Genomic DNA, 26,094 nt, shown 5'->3' with positions numbered 1-26,094 from the left:
CTGCCCCGCTCCCGGGGTACGCCGGCCGGCGCTAGCGAGCCCGGGCATCCGCGGTCGCAGAGGTGCGGGGCGGGCCGACGGCCGAGGCTGGCGCCCGCGCTGCGGTGAGCCGGAGGAGCTGCGGCGGGCTGCGAGGATGCCGAAGACGCCGGCCGGGTCTGCGGGGGAGCCCGCTCCGTCCGCCCCGGCTGCGGGGGCTGCGCCAGATGCTGGCCGGAGCCTCCGCTGACGCCTTTGTAGACTCCCGGGTCAGCGCTCTGGTGCCAGATGTTGTCTGTTTATTTACCTGGAAGCAGGTAGAGGTACTGCGGAGGGGTCCAGGACCCCCGCCCCGTGCAGGTGGATGTGCGGATGCGGCAAAGCACTGCTTCCAGTAAGTATTGCAGGATGACGCGTCGAGCAGTATTTGTTGGGGTCTACATCTGCATGCTTCTGTCTTGTCCCTCGCTCCGCTGTACTTACAACGTGAACGCGCGCCTTTTTAAGCTCGCTGTTCCTCCCCCTCCTTCTCCCCGTGCCCCCAGCTGTGGGACACGGTCGCGTTTCCATCTACTCTCCCCCCCCCCCCTTGTCGGTCCCCAGCCCTTCCAGGGCGATGTTAGGACGCCGGCTCAGGGTTGGGACAGCGCTTTTACTGTAGCATCACGCACGCAGAAGGACAGATTACCTCCTAACACCTCTAGCTCGCAATCTCACGTTCTGAGTTGGTACAGCGTGGGATGAGGTCAGTAGCCCAAACCTTCCCTGAGGAGTTTAGGGATGCTTGAAGCACATGCCTGCTCCGTGCCAGGTGATTGCAAAACTTGTTTTGCAGGGCACCTCATCAAAAAGAGTAGCACTAGGAAGAGGAATTCAGAAGACAGTGTAGGCCACTCCCAGTTTAGAGATGGGGTAAACATGACTGATGTTTGACTTTTTGAAAGCTTCCAGTGAAGGCGATCTCGGTCTCTTTTGCTGACCTGGTGTTTAACAGCCTTGTAGCTTGTAGCAGTTCCTGTTCATCTACTTTTGCAGCAAACAGCAATCATTTTGTATCATTCTGCTCATCAGTCTGGTGACTTCTGGGTGACTGTTTTGTTTCTTGAGTTTGCAGTTTTTATGAGAGAAGACTTGGGTCAGAATTTTTACCATACTTACAGTACCATAGCACAGATACTGCGTAGTGCCCCAGGAGGTGCTTTTTTTTCCTGTTTATAGCTCCTTTAGCATGTAACCCTTGGAGGGAGGGAGTCTCCATGAGCAGTGGGTAGCACTGTGCAGGTGAACAGCAGGCAGCGTGTCTCCTAGGCTGGCGTTCTTTGCATACCTCTAAAAGCACAACGTCTTTTATAGTGTTGGCACCCAAGGGAAAGTACAGTCAATTTCTGACCTGAGATGCAGAGAGTGGCCTTAGGCAGGCAACTGTTTTTATACAAATTACTAAATAGCGCAAGAAGTGACATCTTTAGCAGTCTGCCCTACCTATAAAATACACCAAGTCCACATGGCATCTCTAAAACCTTCCCTGGTTTGCTGCAGTAGCTGTTCCTGGATAGCGTGAAAACCTTGCCATGCTTAAGCTCTGGGGAAGAGAAACCTGGAAAGGAGGAAAAAAAAAAAAAAAAGGCAGCAAGTGCTTTATTGCTGTTGGTATAGAGACTGCCACTTGGGGAAAAAGTCAGCCTGAGCCACCCCCCTTCTCCTCTTCTCTAGTAATAGCATGATAAAGAAAAGTAGGGGCAAGTACCATCTTTTGAGGGAGCACTGGCTGCTGAGGACGATAGAGGGGGACGGGGTAGTCCCAGATGGCATGGGAGCAATAGCTGAAGTTGTACAGTCTTGGAAGAGCTATGGGGAAAGTGTTGCCAGTGAGAAGTCTTGCCCTGGTGGATGGATAAATGGTTTAAAATCAATGACAATGCCTGCATGTGCAGGTCTGGATTACTTCGTTATTCCTGCCCATGCCCAGTAGTGTTTATTTCTTCTGTGAAAGAACGGACCTTCTTCAGCTGTCGCTTAGGTTCAGAGTGTAAATACAGTGTTTTCCTCATCTTGTGCCTCAGTAGTTGTGACATTTCTCACTAATCAAAAGGCCTGGAACTGACCTGCCTCACTAGCACAGATACGCATTTGTCTTGGAATATTAAGTAAAATTTTAAGTGCTTTCATTTGCTGGTAGAGACCATGACCTGTAATAGCTCACTGCTAAACAGAGCTTTTTGTAAGGCGCATCGAAGATGCTGCTGCAATTTCATTTCAGAAATACATGTTCCTGCAATGATGACACCTCAGAAATAAGTACTAAACCAGATCAAATTGATACTGCGACATGGAAGGTGTTCATAATTTTTGCTGTATAGAAGAATTGAGTAAGATTTTACGGGCAAGTGACAGATGATTTGTGAAATAGGAACAGAGCAGTGGCACTCGGAGAAGTGATGTGTCCTTAGACTGCTTCCATCCCCACCCACAGCTTGCACTGGATGAGAGAATATGGCGTGTCTGACTTGCCCTGCGAAACAGACAAATGTCTTTGCGCTGCATTTTTTTTTTACAGCGCTCAGCTATCGCACTTGTTAAATTCAGCCTGCGTGTGTTCACACGGTGAAGGTTGTAACACAGAAACTGCAGCTAAAGAAACTGCATGTGCTGAGAAGCCGGTGCCTTTGGAGTGGCTTCTTACCTCCTGAGTATTTAAGCACTGTACTTGGGAACACGTGCAGATGCAGATCTCGCACAGCACCGTTAGTTCAGTGGTTAAAAGTCTGCAGGGAAATAATTACATCCTGGACAGATACTGCCCTGGTGGAATGTGCAGGAGATCATGCGACCTCATCCTTTAGCCCTTCCAGTCAAACACTGTCTGTCATTTAGGTTGTGCAGTGTGGTGAAAAAAAACAGATCTCCAGGTGAGAGTGTAAAAAAAAAAAAAAAACCAAAAAAAACACCACAGGTAGTATAGACACTGCTCACTGCTAAGAACTGCTGATTTATTTTTCATCACTGCAAAGCAGTGCTTCCTCTAACAGTTCTGGCTGCACTGCCATGTTGTGAGTAGTACAGACAGTTGCTTGCTGGTTGAAGCTTGCTTGCTGGTTGAAGCTCGCTTGGCAAAAGGACGGAAGAGGAGATGCTTTTGGATCTGTACTTGTCCAGTAAAGCGGTGTGCAGAGATGAGAAAAGCAGCTCTCTATGCTAATTGCTTAAACTTGGCTTGTCAAGCAAAGGAGGTCTTGCCACTCACTGCTGTATGTTGGTATCCTCTTCGCTCCATACCTGGACCATAGTGGTGTTTCGGGTAGCACACAAAGAAAGTGCAAGATTTGAGACTCGATGTCAGCTAACGTGTGGCTTTACTACATTTTATAATAAAGCGTGAGCAGGAGCCAACGGCTTGAGCCAGTGCCCACCCATTGGAACACTGCTTGCATAGCTCAAAAAGAGAAATAATAAATACAGTGTCTTTGAAAGAGATCTTTGGGTTAGAAGATGGGGAGGGCTGTGCAGAGGAGTGGGCTATCGCAGGGGGGCAGGTGAAGCGTTGCACTTGTGACTAAGCTCTGCAGCGCAGGCGTTTCCCCCAGGTGTGGTCCTTGGTTTTCTACACCATTTAGGATGGGGACTCCACCCTTACTGTTACTAAAGTCTCGAGTGTCTTGTCTCCTGCTGGTAGGATGACATGGCTGAATGAGGGAGTGGTAGGGTGTCTTTTGGTAGTTCTGCAGGAACTGTCCCACTCGGTGCGTAATCGCAAATCTTTCTGGTAGCAGCCCTGCTGCCTCCTCGCATGGAAAACACTTGTACAAAGTTTGTAAGTGCTGTGTTTTAGTTTCCCTTTTAATACAGGGTACATGCAGTCAGGAGGGGTCACAAGCTGTTAGCAGGCTTCACAAGGCAGGTGCTTCTGCAGTCTCAGGTGAAAGCTTGTCTGCTGGGCGTAAGTGTGCAACTGTACACACTGTAGCTCTGTAAACTGCTAACTGATGTAATTAACTATGCATCCTTAAAAGACTCGTACCAGAACAGTTTTGCATCTTTAGGTATGTCTTGTCCATAACTTGCTATTGTTACTGTAATCAGTAGTAGGCTCCCTCTGAGTACCAATTAAAAAGAAGCTCGTTCTGCACTCAAATGATGGTTCATGTTTTAGGGAAATGAGTACAAGAGGCAAACCAATTTCTTAGTAGGGGTCAAAATCTGACCAAGCAGCTCTTTCCAGTCTCTCCCTGCTGGGACAGTCAGGCTCCCCTCAGGCTGCCAGTGCTGTGAAGCAGCCCAGCCATGACATGACACCGGAACAACTGGTTTTCTCAGGAGGACCGGACCCTGCAAAAAAATACCACCATGAGTAGTTTTGCTGCGTTTCCTCAGCTTGGTTTTGAATCCGTGGGATAGCTTCTCACTCCCCTATGAAGGACTGAGGACAACAGAAGTGAAAATGGCTTTGTGTGTGATGGAACAGATCCCTAAATTAACGCGTGACCCAGGGGCATGCTTGGGGCTTGCAGAGTTTCACAGAAGGTGCAGGGCAAGAGGGGTGAAGCATGAGCGAGTGGACACATGTAGCTGTATCAGATCCTGAAAGCTTCAGGACTCCCATCAGGTGAAGGCAGCTGCTGGTGGAAAAGCTCTGTGAGAGCAGGTTGTCCTGCCTTGCTGGGACTCGGTCTGTTCACAAAAAAGGCCCTTAGGGCCTAAAGTCACCACCTCTTCCTGTTATGCTAAGGAATAATGGTGAAAAGTAATTTTGATGTTACGTTTTTATTGTTGAAGAATAATAATTTCCAGAAAAGATACAGTATTCAGAATGTTTTCTGTGAGAGGTGTCTTGGAGATGCACAAATGCGGTCGTTTTCATTACCTTCAATGGAGGCAGCCTTAAAGAACATCTTCAGAAACCTTCTCTGTGGTTTCTTAAAGAATATTGTAACATTTTCCTCAGATTTATATGTGTCGTGGTTTAACCCCAGCCAGCAGCCAAGCCCCATGCAGCCACTTACCTCCCTCACAGTGGGATGGGGGAGAGAAATCAGAAGGGTAACAGTGACAAACCTTGTGGGTTGAGATAAAGGCAGTTTAATAGGCAAAGCAAAAGCCACGCATGCAAGCAAAGCAAAACAAGGAATTCATTCACCACTCCCCATGGGCAGGCAGGTGTCCAGCCATCTCCAGGAAAGCAGGGCTCCAGCACATGTAGCGGTTGCTCGGGAAGGCGAACGCCATCACTCTGAACGTCCCCCCTTCCTCCTTCTTCACCCAGCTTTACATACTGAGCATGATGTCCTATGGTCTGGGATATCCCTTGGGTCAGTTGGGGTCAGCTGTCCCAGCTGTGTCCCCTCCCAACTTCTTGTGCCCCCCCAGCCTCCTTGCTGGTGGGGTGAGAAGCAGAACAGCCCTTGACTATGTGTAAGCACTGCTCAGCGATAACACATCCCTGTGTTAACAAGGCTGTTTCAGCACAAATCCAAAACATAGCCTGATACCAGCTACTATGAAGAAAATTAACTCTATCCCAGCCAAAAGCAGCACAATACGTAATGGAGAAACTCAAGAAATGGAAAAATTTGCAAGCCTTAATTTTTTGGCTCACAAAAAAATCTGAAATTTTAACATCAAAAGCAGAGTCCTGGGGTTGAACCTTAAATATGTGTATACATTTGTATCCACATGCATCTTTGCGGCCTTTGGAAAGAGTTAGGGTGCTCCCAGTGCAAGGCATCTCCTTGTGCTGAGCTGGAGCTGTTCAGATTTCCTGTATAATGCAGCAGTAGAAAAGCTTATTTTGACAACAGTTTGTATGCTGTTGAGCTCTTGTCTTCAGTGCACTGTGAGATAGATACTTGTCGTGAGATCTTCTGTTGAATATGAGACAGGAATGTGGAAACTGTGTTCCTGTAACTTCATTGCCTGCTAAGCAAGTGGCTCTACACAAACCCCTAAGTGAGCAAGACAGAAAAGAGTGTGACTAGCCAAAGAAGAAATAACGAGGGATAAAGGGTCTTGAACTTCTCTTAGAGTGATACCTGTAACATTCAGCCCTATGGCTTTTATAGCCCATCCCTTAATTATTGCAAGGTAAGTCACATAATACCAGACAGCTTGTCTTTTTTTCATTTGCACTTCATTTTCATCCTGTTTGTGGCGTTCAGGCTTTGCTGACAGTGCTTTTTTGGCAGTTAGGGTTCTCGCAGGAAAACGCGTTGCGAGTCAGCAGAACTGGGTCAGGTTTGGTCATGTTTTCTTTACCAGAAGGCATGGTTTTCTTTTGCAATGGAGCACAGTGCTTGAAAGAAAATGTGTTGTGGCATCATCTGATACCTTTATGGTTGAGCTGGAGAATCTTGTTTCAGACCTCAGTTATGTTCAGTACATAACACACACACACACATACAAAAGCAACCCTTTGATTCCCAAAATGTCAGAGGTTTTCTTTCTGTCTAGTTCGTCTAACTTTTACACAGCTGTAGTAGTCATCCTTCTATATAGGCTGCTAACATAGATACAGATGCGTCGGTTTTAAAGACAAACTGGGTGTATTGCATATGACTCATGGTATGTGAAGCTGACTTTGGTTTTGACCCTGTTGAACCCAGGACTATATAAAGGAAGGATATTTTCATGTCAGTTTCTGTGGTTACAAGTTGTACTTTTATTTTCAACATGATGCTGTTGTCCTTAGAGATGAAGCTGGCCAAGTCTTGTTACTGAGAATACAGAAGTGATAATATTTTGATACAAACTGGCAAACTTGGGACTTACAGAATATTGATTCCTAGGAGGTCACTTAAAGATTTACCCTTTAATTAGGCCCCTGCAAAATCTAAGTTTTCAAGGTACGAGATCATCTTTATTCTTTGTAACTTAATTTTAACGGGGTAGGACCAGTGCAGGCTGGTAAAATAGTTTAGAAGTTCACCTGCCTGTGGACAGTTATACTGAGAGATGCTGCAAAAGCGCAGCAAGAGGAGAGTGTGTAGGAATCGGTATTTGTATGTGATTTACTTTGGGGAGCCTAACTGAAAGCAAGCAGGTTCCCTGGCGCTGCCCCAAGCAAGGAAGGAAGGAAATGGGCTGTTTAGGGGGTTGAATGACCCAGGGATCTTCCACACAAACAGTGACATGTGTTGTTGCTGGTGCTGCCTGGGCAAGGCATCTGTTGGCTTCTTAATGGTGCGTGAACTGTGCTGACTGTGGTCCAAATGCCATCAATCCAGCATGCGTCCAGGCCTCCCTGTGGAAGAAGAGGAGCCTTTTGTCTCATTGCTGAGTCCAGAAGGAACCTTGAGGGAAGGTGTCCTTCCCTTTGGCTGTTCCTCTGTGCTCAGGTGTCCTTGTCTTGTTTTGTTAAGGATGTACCAACTCTTGCAGCAGAGCTAGTTGCTGCCTTCCCTTTCCTGTTCTTGCTCACTCTCCCCCACCTCTTTTTTTTTTTTTTTTTTTTTTTTTTGGTAGACTAGTGCAGTGTACATGCTTCAAGTGACCAGTTGCTTTTGAAGGGGACACCTTGGCGTACTTGATACCACGGAATTTATTATGGAAACACTACACATAAATAATTTTGAAATTGCCATCAGTTGTGGCTTTGTTCAGGCTGCTTAGGTAGCAGGTTTAATCACCTGGAAAATGGGCGGCATGGAGATACTTTCCATGCACTACTGCCCCACTTACCTTATTTGCTGCCTGGACTTTTCTAATCCAAGGGTGCACTCTACTGCTGGGTAAGTGCCGGCAGTCTCTGCTAGGTGTGGAAGGGCCTCCCTTTGCTCTGTGCTGGCGCTCCAGAATGTTTGTTTCCACTTCCCATTTTACTAATAGTGGCATATTTCTTGCCTGCCTGCAGACTGAGCAGCGATTTATGACCATGTATGAAAAACACCATTGTCTTGGTACGATGCTGAAGGTTACAGGCTTAAGACTCTGATGAGTTTATAATGTCTGTCCTTCAGACTCCTGTTGAGTCAAACAGATGCCCTCTGCTACCCAAAATGAGGTTGTCCTGCCCTAAATATTTCCCGGTAGCACTGTCTGGGTGTCTGAATAGGAGTACGTGGGAGCACTAGATGCTGTTTCAAATTCTGTTTCATAGAAAAGTTCTCTACTTTTCTTTGGTTTAGTGTGCCCATCTGGGGACACTGGTGGTGACAGATGTCCCTTTAGTAACTTCAGTCCTCTGATGAGAAGTACCAGGAAGTGTTCAGTGTCTTTAGCTCGGTATCAAGAAAGGTGGAGGCTTCACTCATTAGAGATCACAGAGCCTAGGGAGAAGAGCCTGGAAAACAGACACAAATGTGGGGCCCTCCATTTCTGTTCCACAATGGTTTCAGCTTGGAGAAAAAAAAAAGGAGGGAGCGGGGAATAGTAATCTGCACAGTGTACTTCTTCATCTCACTGGAATCATTTTCTCCTGCTGTTTCTGGCTGTACAGAATAATTACTCTCTTTTGATGCTAAATGGGCAGGAGCAAATGCCCAGTATCTTGCAGCCCTGGGCTTGTTGTTCTATAACACCAGTTCAAGCCAAATTTCTTCTTTTAAAAAGATGCTACTTTTGCCTATACACGGTTGAAGACTCAGATACAATACCTGGCGTGTGTTGCTACTCTTAGCTCTAATAAAATGCGAGTGCTGGCCACCCAACTGGAGAGAGTGGCCTTAAATGTGCAGAATGGAGCTGTTAACCTGCGTGGCGAACGCAGCCGCTTTTCCTGGTGCCTGAGTTGTAGTAGCTCTGTTTGGCACAGGCCTGCGGTGAGAGGGGATGGCTCAGTGGTGCCAGGTCTCTGTCAGTCTCTGCAGCGTACGTGCTCCGCCTGGCAATGGGGAAGGAGGAGACAGCGACATGGACTGCACTGCAGCACACTGCAGCACTCCCGCAACAAAGACGGGCTGGGAAAACACGACTTGTGTTGCTGCTGTGTGCTGACCACAGTTTGGAGACAGGGCCCTGAGACTGCATCTGTTACAAATCTTTCCTCATGTAACTGTCAGTCACTTTCCCAGAGGCTTTGCAATTAGCAGGTCAACTGAATTATTAATAAGGCACTAATAATAAGTAATAGCGTTTTGGACTAGGCGAGAAAAGACCATAGCGAGCTCACCTCTGAAAGGAGGTTGGAGAGGGTGTGCTGGCCGCACTCCTTTGTCCGTGGCTCTTGAGCAACCAGGGTGGGATGCCGCATTACAACCCCTTGGTGCTGACCAGAAGGGAGCAGAGCTCTTGTTTACTGTCAAACCACAGCAGCCTCTTAGGCAGAAGGGGATGTCATTAGCCAGCGGACCTGAGCTGTCTCTTATTAATAGTCTGCAATATAGTCTTCAGGGCAGTACAGCAGAGAGATCTGTATCTCTCTAATACCCTCTAGTGAGAGTTGCCCCTTGCAGAGTGTAGTATACAAGTACTCCCACAGCCTTCCAGGGAGGACTCTGCATGTAACCGGGTCACTCGGAGAAGACTTTCTCTTTTAAAACTTGATCACAGCTTGTTCATTTTGATGCACAGATTCCTGTTACTGTCAGTGGGCTTTGTTCTGGGGTTATCGGTGCTCTGCACCACCGCATCGTCTCCACGGATGCATGAAACCACGCAGGATGAGGGTTGTCTTTTCCCCACAGTTTATTATATACACTGTTAGCATGATAGCAAGATTCATTAAATGTTCCCTATGCACAAAATTATCCTGCCCAGCTCCACATGAGCTGCATGAAGATTCTCCCTTATGGGTCACAAGACAGAAGGAGCCCTCTGTGTTTGCAGCTGCTCGAGCTGCACTGACTGACCCTAAACACAAAAAGATTGCTTGAGTTGATCTTTGCAGCATCAGGTTTAGCAATGTCCTATTAACCTATCTAAATCTCCCTGCTCCACTATTCAAGCATTAGTAGCTGTATCATAGCGCTAGGTTACAGTGCAAGGAGGACAGAATAACTAATAACAGCCTTTAGACTTCTGCAGGGACCAGAGGGCTCAAGAGTTGTAAAGCTTTTCAGAATGATGTTACTGGATTATCAGTGCCCCTACTCTGTGATTTCTGGCAGTTCTGTTTCTGGCACTGGGCTGAACCTGTTTTCCAAGAAAGGGAGCCTGTCAAGGAAGGAGCAAGTGCCTTTTTAAAGGCTCCTTTTTCTAAGCACAGAAGGAAGCAGAGGACTGTTTTTCCTCCAGGTACCGTTACTGCATGATTTCAGGAGGCAAGCCAAGCTGAATTCAGGACTTTTGTATAGTAGGGGGATTGACTCCAAAATGGAGAGTATTTTGACAAGATATGGTCCTACTGAAACGCTGTCTGAATGGTTATATTTGCTTAGGGTTTACTTGTGTTTTCAAAGAAGTTGCATTACCTCAGTCCTTTATTGTGTGGATACTGCTAGAATCACAAGGGAAGGGATCCATCTTCTGCCTGTGTTTTTCATTTTTCTGTCTGTGTTCTTTAAGGAAGTTCTCTGGAATTGCAGTCAAAGGGCTGCTGCAGGAACTTGAAGGGCTGGGATGCTGCAGGGCAAGTGTCCCTGTGCATTGCAAAGCAGAGCAAATCTCCTGTGTGACTTCCAGGATAGCTCTTTGTGGCTTCCTGCAGTAGGCTACCAAAACCTGAGCTTTCTTTCCATGGAAATATCCTTATTCTGGCTTTCTCCAACCTAGATAACCAGTTCAGGATGTCAATATTGGAGCGACTTGAGCAGATGGAGAGGAGAATGGCTGAAATGACAGGCTCCCAGCAGCACAAACAAGGAGTAGGAGGCGGGAGCAATGGGAGTGGGAATGGAGGAACGCAGGTGCAGGTATGAACCCTGATGTGTCCAGACAGGGCAGCGTTATGCTTTCTTACCAGAGTTTGGGTTTGTTTGGGGGTTTTTGGGGGTGGGGGTGGGGAGTGGAGTGGAAAGGATTATAGTTTTCCCCTAAACAACATGTCTGGTTTGTGGGTGTCTTTAACAGCAGTTGGCTTTCACTCTCACTTGCCACTGTCTCAGTGCTTCTAGAAGTGGAAGGCTGCCTGCTCAGGGCAGGTTGCAGCTCCCCTCAGTGGTTAAACCGGGATGTGTGTGGTGTTTCAGTGCGTTTCTGGGACTGGGACACTGGGCAGCTGCTTTGAGAGCCGCGTGGTGGTGGTGTGCGAGAAGATGATGAGTCGTGCTTGCTGGGCAAAGTCCAAACACTTGATCCATTCAAAGACTTTCCGAGGAATGACACTGCTCCACCTAGCCGCTGCCCAGGGCTATGCTACGCTGATCCAGACCCTCATCAAATGGCGGTAAGACCCAGCCTGTTGGACTCTTGGGTGTCAGTACAGGCATGGCAGACGCATATGTAAGCTCTGCTTGCTCCAGATTTCTGGTTGTCCCTTAGAAACAGCCAAGTCCCTGAACTTGTCCCCTGATCTGACAGGACCTGTCTCTTGAGAGAGCAAGTCCAATCACTGGATGTATCATGTTCTTAAAGTCTCTGGTGGGGGCACCATCTGTAGTAAATATGTGTGTCATGGGCATGTGCTTGGCCACTTCTTTGTGGTAGGGTGCACTGGGTAAAGCTGTGCATTTAGGCAATGATCCTAACCTGGCTACAGAGCATCATTTGTTCTATTGTTTCCTGTGCAGCACCAAACATGCAGACAGCATCGATCTGGAGCTGGAAGTTGACCCTTTGAACGTGGATCATTTCTCCTGCACTCCTCTGGTAAGAGCAGAGACTGAAACTTCTGAGAGAGTTTGAGGACCCTCTAGAGTTCTTCCTGATGTGTTACTTCCCTAATGTGTTTCACACTCTGAAGAGTTTCTTGTGTGTCCTTGCTGTGTAAATGGTAAGAGACAGCACTGTCGACTTCCTGGCATTTTGTTGAGAGAGACCACACAGAAAAAACCTTGTCCTTGAGTAACATGAGGAAAGGGGACAGACAGGTGGTTCTGGTTTGTGGTTTACCCAAAATCTAGTCTCCACTATCGTGCTTGGGAAGGGACTTAACGCGCCTTCTCTTTCACTGGTTGACTGTAGAGATTGTGAAGTCATTGCAATATCTTGGTCATTGGAATCATGAAATCATGAGTAAAAACTTAGACAAGCAAAAAGCCAAAGTGGGTGGAACCAGAAGTGCCAGTTTACAACAGCAGAGTGTTGATTTTATTGTTCCCAACCTTTGGTCCTGTCTGAGTGTTTCTGATCTCAGAGATTCCTTTGCATATGAAGCTGTTCCGTCTCTGCAGTGATGCCGGTGTCAACAAAAAAAAAAAAAAAAAGGGCCAAACCCAAAAAAAACGTTTATTGCTAAATAAGAAAGCATCAGACTGTCAGCTTCATTTGGCAGGTGGAGGTTTCTCTGTCACAGGAGAGAACAGCATGCATATAATCCTCTGTAATGGCCTTTGTCAGGATAGGACATTTATAAAAGCCAGTTGTTGGGGTAGAAGCATGTTGTGGTTTTGCTTATCAGAGTCGTTTCTCCCTGAGCTGAGGACCAGACTCCACTGCGTTAGCAAGAAAGGAAGGAAAAGGCAGGTCACCCAATGGGTCAATTGTCTTTTCTTTTTCAGATGTGGGCATGCGCCCTGGGCCACATGGATGCAGCCGTTGTGCTGTACAAGTGGGACCGCCGCGCCATCTCTATTCCTGACTCCCTTGGGAGATTGCCACTGGCCATCGCCCGGTCTCGGGGCCACGTGAAGTTGGCGGAGTGCTTGGAGCAGCTACAGCGAGATGAGCAAACTCAGCTTGGGCAAAACCCCAGGATTCAGTGCCCCTCGAGCACAGACTCCAACACAGAGAACTGGGTGTCCCAGTGGCACAGTGAGCTTATTGCCCCTCAGGAGCCTCAGAAGGGAGTCACTGTGATTTCCAGTACAAACACAGGTAAAACAACCTCGAGGGCATGCACTGCTTTGCTGACATTTGACCTGTGAAAACCTGGGGGCAAGGACCTCACCTGGGCAGCAGATCCCACCTGTAGCCCCGCTGTCCATACTTCATTCTTCTTGTGAGGGCTCTGTCATGTGCTCCACGCACTTGCATAAGTATTGGGAAGAGGAGTGAATGCCTGCTTTAGAAAGGCATGTATATCTTAAGAGTGGTGGAGGTAGTATCCTCCCTGGGTGATAGTTACTCCCTTTGCACATACTGTCGGGTGTCCTAGAGCATGGCACAAACTTCTGCCTGCAGCTGCATGGCAGAAGCTGTCATAGTTCCTACAGCGATCATGAGTTACACGTTTCGTTTTGACCATTGATCTGTTTATTTCCAGAGCTGAGACGACCAAGATCAGAACCTTCCAGTTACTACAGTAGTGAGACTCAGAAAGATTACCCTGCACCCAAAAAACATAAGCTGAGCCCTGAATATTTTCAAGCCCGGCAAGAGAAACTGCTTTCCACTGCACTCAGCCTGGAACAGCCGAGCATCAGGAAGCAGAACTCCAACTCCAAGCAATCTGCCACTGAGACAATCAGCCCCAGTGAAGGGATAAGGGACTATGGCCGGGAGCTCTCCCAGCACATCCCAGAAGTTACTGGGTACCGGGGTTCTGGCAGCCAAGCAGGCATCAAATGGAACCCAAAAGACATTTATATTGGTGTGTCTGCAGTGCAGGTGGCAGGGAGCCAGAAGGGGGCTGCGCTGGGGAAGGACACTGTAGCCCATCGGCTACGCCAGCGAGAGCAGATGAACGTGCTGATGATGGCTGACAGGGAGATGGTGGATGCAGAGCTCTTGTCCTATAGGGACAGTGCAGGGGATGAGGACTGCTTACACCACATGGATGACTTGCAGGTAAGCACACCCATAGCACCAAGATCAGCAGTCTCAGAGCACATGGTGGCTGCACACAGGAGCCTAACTGTGAGAAACTTCTGTGGAGGCCTCCAGAGACTCTGAACTGGGTGAAAGGAGGTGGTCATATGCTGAATGTATACTTTCTTCCAGTTTCAAAGGGTATCTTTTCAACCCGGATGCAAAGGCTAATGGTTAGCATTTAGGGTCATGCGCTGGCATACAATTCTGTACAGAATGCACAAAATTGCGTGCAATTTTGCACGGAAAAAGGAAAAAGCAGAGCCTCCAGGTCACATCAGTAAATGAGACTAAGGTGACCCCATAGTTCTTTGGGAACTGGGAAGCCGTCCCTACAAAGACAAGGTGGTCCGAGAGTGGCAGTGCTGTGGTTGCAGGCGAAGCCACTGCACTTTAAAGGGCAAGGAGGTAAGGGCGGAGAAGGGGAGAGAGAGTGGGTTTGGGGAAGAAAAAATCCCACCAGGTATGGAATAGAGGAGATAAAAACACAAGAGTAGCAGGACAGACAAATGAGAAGTAGTCACTGGGAGAAAGATACTGCGCTTGGTCTTCTGAGCAAAGAGTAATGGGAACACAACCTACATGCACTGCCTTGACATCTCTAAATGTTCTAATCTTGCTGGCATAACATGGATGAAGCAAATGTTTGCAAAACAAGAACTGTTTTCTGTTCTTTGTATTAAAAATTCCTGTGAACCTTGGCAGGCAGGGGGGACATGAGTCAGAAGGATTCCTGACAAAGCTGTGGTCCCAAGGGTTTTAACTTCTCTTGATGTGCCTTTATTGTCTTGTCGTGCTCTACTGCACACCTCGATGGAAGAGTGGCAAGATCACCTTTCCTTTGGAAACAAGATAGTAATGACAGCTGTCAGTAGCGGACAGCAAAGGTCAGATGACATAAACCTTTCACCAGATCTCTTAGGCTCCCCGTACACTCAATGAAAAAGAGGTCTGGGGAATATGAAACCCTGCAGTGCTTTGTTAGAAGAGACAGAAAAGCAAATGAGCTTTGGCTAATTACTTTCTCTCCAATGCTGAGACAAATGGTAGACTCCAGCTACCACAAGTTCGGGGAAAATGGGGCAGTCTGTCTAAAGCTGGGCTGTAGCATGCAAGCACAAGGCTCCTGCTACCAGGCAGCAAAAGTTTGCTCTCCTCTCCCCCTTCCCAGGTGAACATGATGACACTTGCGGAGCACATTATCGAAGCTACGCCTGACAGGATCAAGCGGGAGAATTTTGTGCCAATGGAGTCGCCACTGGTGGAGAGAACGGACAGTGTTGCCATGAGCACCACAATGAGCTGGCTGGCCAGTTACCTTGCTGATGTCGATCATCTGCCGAGTGCTGCACAGATAAGGTCAGTAAGAGCTGTGAAGTTGCTCTGGGTTTTTGAGTGGTCTGTATGCTGGGCAGCATGCACTGATTCTTTAGCCTGCAGGTGCTCTTTCTCAGTGGGACTCAATGCTGGTGTTCCAAGCCCAGCCACACTCTTGTGATCAAACATATCGTTGCCAGCACAGCTACAAATTCATGGAAGAATGGGAGTGCATGCAGCAGGAGGGGGAAGTGGCCACAAGGTCTGACTTGTGACTTCTCTTCCAGTGCCAAGTCTGTGCAAGGCAGTACAGGCAGGCTCAGGAATGTGGGATGTTGCTTGGAGAGAGGGAGGGGAGCATGAGCTTCTGCCTTGAACTCGGAAATGTTGTAGTCCTTATCTGTGATGCCAGCCCAGGTGCTCTGTGAGCCAATAATTGCTACTGTGATTGGTATTTCAGAAGTCTGTATAGTGAACCCCTGACCCCTTCTTCGAACACCAGCTTGAGCCCTGCAGGCTCACCAATCAGTGAAATAGCTTTTGAGAAACCCAGCCTTCCCTCGGCAGCAGATTGGTCTGAATTTCTGAGTGCATCCACCAGCGAGAAGGTAGAAAATGAGTTTGCACAGTTAACTCTGTCTGATCATGAGCAGAGAGAACTCTATGAAGCTGCCAAACTCGTCCAGACAGTGTTCAGGAAATACAAGGTACGTGGTCAAAACATCCAATGTCTTCCTTGTTAGGTGTGAGAGAGTATAATTTGTTACAAAACAAAATGTGGGTAATACCCACTCCTGGGACAAAACTACAGTTTCTGTCATAACCTTTTCAATGCTTCTAGCATTTGCTTGTTGATGTTTACCCAGCACCTACCGTACTGGAGAGAGCATGCCATGCTATAGCATGCCTTCTGTGCCAGAGCAACACTCACAAAGCATATCCTCAAAATATACCCCAGAGGTTCTCGTTAGTTGCCTGTTTGGTGTAAAGATCAATTTTGAGGGTTTGTCCCTTACGTGAATTGACAGTAGAGACACCTCCAGGCAATGCCTAGACCTGAATCGGACCAGGTGGCACTGATAGGAGAGATTTATAGAAGTAGGTGCCCTGCAAGCTGCTGTGAGCCACTTGACATCATCTTATTGCTTCTTTCCTTCTCCACATAGGGTCGTCCTCTCCGGGAACAGCAAGAGGTGGCTGCTGCTGTTATTCAGCGTTGCTACCGAAAATACAAACAGGTAATCAAGGAAGTGAAATTTTATGACACACACGTAAGTGCCATGAACACAGCCCTTTGTAATGGGAATTATCCCGCTGTTGCTCTTGTATGCTTTTCAGCACGCAGTAAGGAAATACCCTGCTAAGGCAAAATTGAAAAGGGAAGAAAATTCATGTCCTGAATCTTAATTTTGGAGGGAATCCTTGAAAGCATTTTGTTTGTGATGATACCTGCATTTTTGCTATGAGATAGAGGGCAATGATGTTTTTCATATTGGCAATGATGTATTCCGTATTGGCCTTCATGCATGCTATAGCCTGGTGAGACTATTCTCTGACTAGTTGCTTGCCAAATTTCATTGTGAAATTGAAGTTGGTTTTGCCTTTGGTAAAGGCAAAGATGAAAAATAGGTTCTTTTATTTTGCACATGCTAAACTTTTAAACTATGGGAAGTCACGAAGTCACGTGTTTTAGCTTGATGCGAGTTGTTCCAGGACTGAGACTTTTCTCCAGATCTAGCTGGAGACATGCTTTTAGGCTGAGTTCTCAACCCCAGAAAAAGAAGATACTTTTTCTTTTTCCTCTTTGGTTGGGTTGGGTTTGGGTTTGTTGTTTGGGGGGTTTTTTGTAGGGGCTAGAGCCCCACATCCCTCTTCACTATACCCTGCTAGACTCAAGCTGTCTGATGCCTGGCGGCATGTTACGTAAAGAGAAAGGCAAGGTGCCTGTGCTCTTTTGCAACCTTCAAAAACATTTGTTTGGGAAGCCTTTTTAGTGTTAGGTCACTGCATCATGATTCACATTCAACCTGTCACATGGCTGTCATTCTGGAGTGATGCTTCCTGTAATAGGGAAGCTTAGTTCCTTTCAAAAACTGCTTGACAAACTGCTTTGTCTTGGATCCTGGACTCGCTTCTTTTTGAAAGAAGATGGTTTGGGTTTATTTTTTCATTCTTTATTTGCAGAACTAACATTAACTGTGTATTTTTCTGTTTCTCCCTAAGCTTACTTGGATAGCCTTGAAGGTAATACAAATACAAACACTGTTTTGGAAAAAATTCCCCATGGGTCACTAACTTTCACATTCAATATAAACCAGGAGAACCTGGCATTTAGAGAAATGTTTTAATCGTATCCACTAATAAATATCTGTGGCTGAGAAATCACTGACAACTAATCCTTATGGGAGATATGTAGGGGCTGCTGTGCCACAGCATATCAATGTAGGAGTACAACTGGGAAAAAAAAAAAAGTCTCCTGCTTCTACAGGTACTCATTTAAGCAGTGATGGGCTGAGGTGTGAGGAAGGTTTTGAAGCCAGTTTCTGGAGGACAAGCTTTCCTCTGTTGCTGCTGATTAGCCGTCATTCGGTGATCTTTGCCTTGGCATTTGGGGAGCGCAGGAGAACATTTATCCCACCCAGGCAGCCAAGGTCCTCTGCGTTCTGCCTGCCAAAGTGTTTTGAACATTCATCTTTGAAATACCTGTGCCCTGAACGCCTAAGACCACCATCTCACGTGTGTTGCTGCTCACACTGGAGGCACAACTGTTGATGCCAGTCTTAAATTGTTCATGGCCAATAATTGTTCTCCTGTAAAGATGGATTTCCCAGCTGTGCAACGTCTTGCTCTCATCAGATGCTAGAATCCGCTGAGCTTTTCTCAGAGCTACACAGGAGGCAAGGCACGCTCTTCTGGGAGAGAATGTGTCCTTGGGGTAATTTTCCATCCACAGCTTCCTCCTGCACCATGGTTTTGTATCAAAGTACTGTTGTATCAGCGCAAGTGAGCTGAGCTTTCCGGGGCACTGTACTTAGCTGAGGCTTACCGCTTCATGGAGTTCAGGGGACTTCTCTGTTTATCCTCTTCCCAGCTGAAGGGAAAAGAGGAGGAGGAGAGGGAGCAGCTAATCAGCTAAGTGGGTCTTAGAGTTGAATGCAAACTTATTGGGGTCTATCCAGTGACTGCTATTTTCTCTTTCACACGCCTTACTCCTCTATTATGTTACTGTATTGGCAGGATCAGCGCAGGCTTATGACTGAATTTGAACAGTCATAGCTTACATCACAGTTTCCTATTTGAACCCTTCTATTCAGGGGTTTGTAACTCAGCCACAGAAGTCCCATCTGGGCTACAAATTTGAAGGAAAACCATGACGAGCCCGTGAGTGGACTTATTTAAAATAGCTAATTTAAAACCACGATCTGATCCATTTAATTAAAAATGTTGAAAAGAAAAAAGAAAACAAAACAAAAAACCCAATGGAAATAAATAATGGCAAAATACAACTGCACCTAATGACTGCTTCAATTCCAAAAAGTGAAATTTGGTAAATGGTGGTCTGTGATGATATTGGAGGGGTTTTTTGCTTTGGGGTGATGTTGGGGGGCATTGTTTGTTTGCTTTTTGGTTTTTTGGTTGTTTTTTTTTTCCCCCAAAAGACAGGAAGCTCCACTGAGATATGTTAGGACATTACCCTATACAGGGCAGTGGCTGCTGTTTCTGTCTTATCTGTCTGATAAAGTAAGCAGAAGTCATAGCTGATAAAATATCCAGGAACAAGAGACACATAAGTTTTGAAGTGTTAAAACTTTCCAAATAAGATCAGTAAACACTGAAAACCTCTGTCCTAGTGTTAGTTCAGAGGTATGAGTGCAACTTCTATACATTATTCTACATCTCTATCTTAAAAAGGACTTTTAAAAATATGCATGAATGCATATGGTTTCTCTTAAGCAGCCATCTACTTGCATGCTTTAAAAGGAAAAGCATGTAGAATAAAGATCTTTCTTTTTAAGAGTTTGTGCCTGCTTTATTTGGAATCATGGGGCTAGAAATAATACAGTGCTAGACGGAGTTTTGGATGTGTGTGACTGCTCATGTAAATTTGCAAGTTCAGTGGATGCTTGCTACAGACTTCTAATGAGATTTAGTTTTGCCTGTGACTTAGGCTCAGTATTAGACTTGCTTAATTAACTGTTCCGGGTTTGGGGTTTTGTTTGGTTTTGGTTTTGTTTTTTTTTTTTTAAGTTAGAATCACATGTTACTCCATTTGAAATGCTTGGATTTAAATGGATATATGAGCAATCAAAACTTTTGCAGTATTGTGCTATGGCATGGAAACAAGAAGCGAGCTGTTTAAAAGTTATTAGTCCTAGGAAGGTGGAATACCCTTGTGAACAGCAAATTTGGTTCTTACAAAAGTAATTTGTTTAAAAGATATTTTTAAATGAAGACACAAAAAAGTGTATTTTGGTTGTAGTTAATTTGTTAGCATTTTGGAATAGTCATTCACACTGCTTTATCCTTACAATCACTTAGTTGGGCATATTTTGCTGCTGTTGCTCTGAGTCTTTACAAACAATGGCTGCACAGAAATGAGCATCCTGTACTTTGTAATGAGATTTCTGTATGCAAGGGAAACAATTCCTCTAAGTGTAATCGATTGGTTTATCTCTTACGCAGACGTACTGCAATACAAATATGAAGCAGTGTAAACACAACTCAGGATCAGCTCCAGTTGTTCATAAGTATAGGATGGCTGGATCTGGTCATCAGCATGTACGTGTAGAGCCTCTGCTAGCTAGGTATTAAATAAAACCTCAGAGGGATGGTACACCTCTCCTGTGAGGAAAGACTGTGAGAGCTGAAGTTGTTCAGCCTGGAGAAGAGAAGGCTCCGGGGAGACCTTACTGCAGCCTTCCAGTACTTAAAGGGGGCTTATAAGAATGATGGGGACAAACTTCTAGCAGGGCCTATTGCAATAAGACAAGGGTTAATGGTTTTAAACTAAAAAGAGGGTAGATTTAGACTAGATATTAAGGAAGAAATTTTTTACGATGAGGGTGGTGAAGCGCTGGCACAGATTGCCCAGAGAGGTGGTCAATGCTCCATCCCTGGAAACATTCAAGGTCAGGTTGGACAGGGCTCTGAGCAACCTGATCTAGTTGAAGGTGTCCCTGCTCGTTGCAGGGGGGTTGGACTAGACGACCTTTAAAAGGTCCCTTCCAACCCAAACTGTTCTATGATTCTTTGAATCCCATCAAACTGTTCCAGGGGCAGCAAAACAAGTAGTTGCTTTCTTAATGCAGACTAGGTTCTGCACCTAATCTCACAGTTGTTCTAGTTTGCTGTCACCTTTTTCTCATACAGTTCATGATCAACGAGTAGATACTCATTTGCTTCTCATTGTGTCTTAAGTGGCACAAGAGTCTTTCTGTAGGAACCTGCTTCTTGCTGGTTTTATTGTAATGCCTCAGCTTCTCTTTGTTTCTCTTGTAGTATGCACTTTATAAAAAGATGACGCAAGCTGCCATTCTTATCCAGAGCAAATTCCGAAGTTATTATGAGCAGAAAAAATTCCAGCAGAGCCGACGAGCTGCGATGCTGATCCAGCAGTACTATCGCAGCTACAAAGAATGTGGGAAGAGGAGGCAAAACCGTCGGGCAGCCACCATTGTACAACAGAAACTCAGGTGAGCTGTTGGGATGTTAGATGCTACCATGATCTTTACATGTTGTTTTTACACTCATCAGGGCTGTGCTGTAGTTTACAAAGGCTGGTGGGAAAAGGACGGTGGTTCATAGGATAACTATGCTTGCATTTAGTAGTATTCTCCTCAGTTTTGCCTACACCTCACTGTTGGGTTTTTTTGCATTTAGAAGCAGTCTGCTTACCAAGAAGCAGGATCAAGCTGCTCGCAAGATAATGCGGTTTTTACGACGCTGCCGCCACAGGTATGACGCTATCTTTTGGTATCTGCCCTTTATTAGAGCAATGCAACAATATTCAGCAATGTCACTGATGAGTGCAATGTAAAGGGTAATAGGATCGGCTCACTACAGATCTTTTAATCAAATAACGAAGCCCAACTGCTTCCAAGTTATGCTGCCAAAAATGAAATCCCTAACTTAGGACTATTGCTGAAAGAGAATCATGTTCAGCTCCATTGCTGATATGGTGAAGCAGCCCAGGTTGTGTTGGGCAGACACAGAATAAGGAAGCTTTGAGCAAAGCAAGGCACATGACTTTAAAAGTTGGACTTGAGGAAGTCTGAAAAAAGCTTACTTAATCATAGCTGCAGCTTGTAAGTGCTGCACAAAGCATTCATGGTACGTGGGAAAGTGCAAAATGTGACGATCTGGTGTATGCTGGAAATGCCTTTAGTTTGGTCACAGGTTCCTTTGGTAAACTCTCATCAAATACGGGATCTTTTTAATGTGGATAGGTGGAATGTGCCAACAGAGCAGCGGACAAGTTAGTTCACATCAGCCACTCCACACATACCTCAGTAAGCTGGGAGTACAGACATAGACATGAAGATGAATCATCTCCTGCCAGTGTGAGAACCTGCACAGGCTTGCCAAAGCATTCACATGTGGCAGCTAGCGCTGTCATACCAGTGCTCTGCTATGTGCAGGGCATTTGTTTTGATTTCTCAATGAAAGGATCCCATATATGATCAGGTTGCAAACTGGAACTTTGCCTAGACAAAAGTAAATTCAGATGTTTCTGACTCTGCTCCCTCCATTCTCACCACACATGCATTTCATCCACTCAGGAGCTGGTCAGACCTGATGCATTTTGAAGCATGTCTAGTTCAGCCCAGTGATGTTGGAACAAGGAGAACTCTGAGAGGCAGAGAGGCATGTGATAAACTTGATTTTAGAAACAGACTCAGTCCTTTTTGTAGGATTTCAGAGCTGTAGTTTGCAGGAAGTCAGTGTGGCTCACATTGTGGAAGGACATCTTACCTGCAGGTTCAGTGCGAAGTAACATGTGTGGACAAGAAAGAGGGCTTTATCATTTCCAGGCCAATTCCAAATGCACTTGAAACAGCCGCAGTTGTTCATAAAGAAGCACAAGTGGCTTCTTGCTCTCAGCTGGGCATGTGGAAGAGACCAAAAGGTTTGTTTTGTTGTGTTTGTTGGGCAGCATGTCCCACTGAAGCAGGCAGAGGCTTGGAACTTCTGTATCCTCTCAGATCTGCTTGAGATCCAGACAGTCCCTGGGGAAGCCATGTGCCAGTTTCCATCCATGGAGGCTCTAGGGTCAACCTGCCAGCGGCTGTTACAGCCAACTATCACACACAAGCCCAGAGAATACCTCACGACGAGCTGTATCCCTGGGTTTCCCACCAATGTCCAGGATGCACTATGCACTTCAGCCACGCTCAGTTAAGTCTCCAACTGTTAATTTTCCACCTAGACCTCCAGGGCTTAAATTGCCCGTGATTTCAGGAGTTTTTCTTGCCTTCAGCTCATTGCCGTCCTCTTTCTCAGCGTCTCCTGTTTCCTTTGTAGAGCGAGACCCTACTCACTTGCATCGCTGAAGTTTGCAGGCAAGACCCTTCCCTTTGCCTGTAGTCGATCTCCTCTCTCTTCAGCAGCGTGGTCGCTGCTGCCAGGCATCTCTGGGAGATGGGTTTAAGTCTTGGGTGTTTATAGACAGGAAATAAAAATGAAGAAGCGGGGGCTGGGGGGGGGATCCATTGTCAGTAGGCTCTGTCTGGCTTATGTCACACTGCGCAGTACTTGGCATTTCTGCAACAGTGCAGTCCTGTCTGTCTGTAGGCACTTTGTTAGTGGTTGTGGTTACTTGGGAATTCATCCATGGTTCTTGGCTAGGATGCAACAAAATCAGAAAGTAACTTATTTACCCTGAAGATGTTAACTGTGTTTCAAAACTGCCTTGCTTTTCCTTCTGAAATAAAAACGATCACACATTCATGGTCATGCACTTTCTCCAAGCAATCCTAAGGGTTTAAAACTGTGTTAGTGTACCTAGTATTAATAACTGACACAAATTTTAACCAGAAGCATTCTGGCATTGGCAAATGCTAAAAATAAAAGCAGGACTTACCAAAATGACAAAACCAGCATTTAAATCTGCTTGAAAAAGACATAAATTTACCAGTCTACTAGATTTACAGAACTGTTTAGACATGTGACAAGTTTGGGCCTCTTTCCCCATATTCTTCCTGCTTGCCAAAAAAGCTGTAGCAAGCAGTTGCAAAGAAAGACGTTTGCCAAAACACTTCATGCTCTGTGCACTTAGGCTGCATCTGTGATCCTGGGATCACACTGCTGAAGTATCTCGCAGACCCTCGGACTCTCCTGGCTGCCAGTACCATACCGAGAGATCTGGTCCCTGAGCTTGTTTGCGCTCTGTGAAGAGCAGCACACAAATCAGGTTCTTGGAGCTTTATTACCACGAAGGATTTTGAAGACAAACAGATTGAAGTCTTTTGCTTGCATAAACAACTGCAGAGGAAAAGTACAATACTGGAAATGATACAGATCTACTTACTAAAAGAGAGCTTCACTTGCTTCATCATCTCAGCTGACTCAGACTGACCCGTTTGCTTCCTTGCCCCCCTCAGCCCCGAGGGGGAGATCCACACACTTTCCCCAGCACAGCCATATCCTGGCGAGACCACCTGCATTCGTTCCTTCCCAAGCTTGGCTCTGCAACCCCCTTTCTGACCTGCCCTGTTCGTGGTGCATGTACACTGGGGTACCAGGTGGAAGATGAGAGCATTGCTTCCCTCTCATCTGGTCGTCTTCAGGCTTTCTGAATTTTCCTTCTGTGTCTTAATAATCACAGTTATTCCTCACTGCTTGACTTTTCTTGCTTGCCTCTTTCTAAGGGTAATGAAACTTAGAATGTTAAGTAAGTTTAAAACCACCTCTGTATAAGCCTCCTAATTATATTCATTCAGTCTACTGTGTGTCCTGTGTAATGCTCACACAGGATACAGCTGCTGATGATGTGACTGGTACTTAGGCTAACAGCCACACGTGCTGTTTCAGGAGTACTGCTTGTTGGAATCCCATCGCGGACTGCTCTTGAAATGCTCAAAATTAGCATGCTGCTGCTATAAACAAGAAATTAAGAAAGGCCCAGGCTCCATAAAGAAATGCTTCAGCCATCCAAGCTCCTGAACATCCAGGGGCAAGCCGTAGCAACTAACACCTAATGTTATTTAATGGTCTGTAGCATAAAAATGGCACTGTGGAGCCACTTGTTAAACCACAGTGCCTTGTCAGTGCAAAGGATAGAAATGACAGATATTTTTGGAAAATCTGAGGGAGTGAGAGAGAAGAGAGCATGCACAGGAACATCAAAGAAGCAGGATCTTGTAGCAGATTTCTGTCAGCTGATAGAGATGGGGGAGGAGGCTGTAAAAGCCGTTTGCAGTCTGTCGTAAGGATAGTGAGCTAAGTGAAAAGGCAGTAAATTCTTAAAGTTCAGAAATTCAACCTTAAAGAAAAATGAAACTGTTTAACCTAGGGTTTTGTCCACAAGCAGATTCTGTTGCTGGGCCAATAAATGACTCTTAAGAGCTTATTCTGTAGCCTTTAGGCAAGATTTACTCAGGCTTTCCCCTGGCAACCATCTGGTTGGTTGTTTTTTTCCTATTTTAAAGTGATCAAACTCTACTTTAAGCCAGTTATGAGAACTCTTTGTCTGTTAGCATTCAGAACAGCTTAAATGGTTGTCTTGTCTTATTTTGCTTATTAGCTTTTTGACACAAAGGCTCAGTAGTGCAAACATGATTCCTATCAGCTTGAGGATCCAGGGTGCATAGGCATGTTGGTCTTGTGTTTTCTGATCTCCTGAACTTACGCTTGTTGCCTGGTCAGACAGTATTTCAGATGTTTGAGAGAGTTAATGAGAGAGGTTCTGCGGTTGGAGCTCTCTCAGTAATGGATGCATAGATGTTGATGAAAATCAGAAAAGAAATTTAAGTTTTGGTCAAATGTATTCTTAGAGAAGATATTGGAGCTCTAGCAGCTGACTATTATCAGGTGTCATGGAGACAAAAGTGGTCATTCATCAGCAGCAGTCATTCTGACGGTCAGACATGTATTGTTTCCGTTTGACTTTGAAAAAAAAACAAACCCAAAACTATCCATCTATTGTCATATTCTCAAAAATGTGGTGAAAAACATACATCAGCCATAACATGGTATCAACATAACTTGTCACCACAGAAGTGTTGTTCATTGAGAGTGAGAAACAGAAACTTCATGGCCTCCCAGGAGAGCTTTGCCCGTCTTCCCATGGTGCCTGGACCTGTTGGCTGGCACTTGACTAACTTTCAACCTAAAACTTGCCATTACACCTACTGTGAGTTGAGCTGTCTCCTGGCACGCTGTCCTGTGTGAGGCAGAATCAAGGTTTGTGTATTTAATGGGTTTGGAAAGACTCCACCTACTTAGAGATCCCCAGATATGATACGTCTAGAGCCACAAGGAAATGCGAGAGCTCCAAAGTGGTTTGGGTTTCCTGAGCTGAATCCATATATGGTCCATACCGTCAGCTTTCACTGAGAAGGTAACCTCCTATTTCCTATTCTTTCTCCGATTCTTAGGAAAATTTTAGTCTTCCAAGAGGTACCTATGCCATTGCTAGGCTGTGATTATGATCTGCAGTGTTTTTTCATGGAGTAGCATTTGGAATGAGATAGAAGGCAGACAATTGCTGCAAGGGAAGGCAGGATGCAGCTAGAAATGCCACCGGGATGACAGTATTGGGTTTATTTTACTTGCTTATTACTTCCTGCCCTAAAACACCTAAACACAGGACTGCTCATCCCTGGTAATGAGGAGGAGTCCAGTAGGCAGGAGTGGGAAGGGTTCTTTCTCTCCAGGCAAGCAGAAGTATTGTCTCCTCCTCCCTGAAGTGAAGCTCTTGGTAAGGTATGGTTATTGCCATGTGTGTGCTAATAGCTCTTTGGTATTGTTTTGCAATCTGAAGCCCACTGGTGGACCATAGGCTGTACAAAAGGGTGAGTGTAG

The 26,094-nt window shown here is 45.8% G+C and overlaps 1 protein-coding gene across 1 annotated transcript in view; it reads left to right on the top strand.

Moving 5' to 3' along the window:
- Positions 1-26,094, top strand: part of CAMTA1 (calmodulin binding transcription activator 1) — a 321,555-nt gene that overhangs the window by 282,255 nt on the left and 13,206 nt on the right. The window contains exons 13-24 of the mRNA XM_010565346.1: positions 10,621-10,760; positions 11,037-11,233; positions 11,577-11,655; positions 12,507-12,822; positions 13,211-13,734; positions 14,927-15,114; positions 15,533-15,779; positions 16,239-16,310; positions 17,296-17,316; positions 20,572-20,765; positions 20,953-21,027; positions 26,054-26,084. Coding sequence (XP_010563648.1) covers positions 10,621-10,760; positions 11,037-11,233; positions 11,577-11,655; positions 12,507-12,822; positions 13,211-13,734; positions 14,927-15,114; positions 15,533-15,779; positions 16,239-16,310; positions 17,296-17,316; positions 20,572-20,765; positions 20,953-21,027; positions 26,054-26,084 — 2,084 coding nt within the window. The remainder of the gene's footprint in view (positions 1-10,620; positions 10,761-11,036; positions 11,234-11,576; positions 11,656-12,506; positions 12,823-13,210; positions 13,735-14,926; positions 15,115-15,532; positions 15,780-16,238; positions 16,311-17,295; positions 17,317-20,571; positions 20,766-20,952; positions 21,028-26,053; positions 26,085-26,094) is intronic.

The sequence above is a fragment of the Haliaeetus leucocephalus genome, unplaced genomic scaffold (genome assembly GCF_000737465.1).
Source record: "Haliaeetus leucocephalus isolate CR32 unplaced genomic scaffold, Haliaeetus_leucocephalus-4.0 Scaffold190, whole genome shotgun sequence".
NCBI classification, from domain to species: domain Eukaryota; kingdom Metazoa; phylum Chordata; class Aves; order Accipitriformes; family Accipitridae; genus Haliaeetus; species Haliaeetus leucocephalus.
This window is presented reverse-complemented; position numbering and strand designations above follow the sequence as displayed.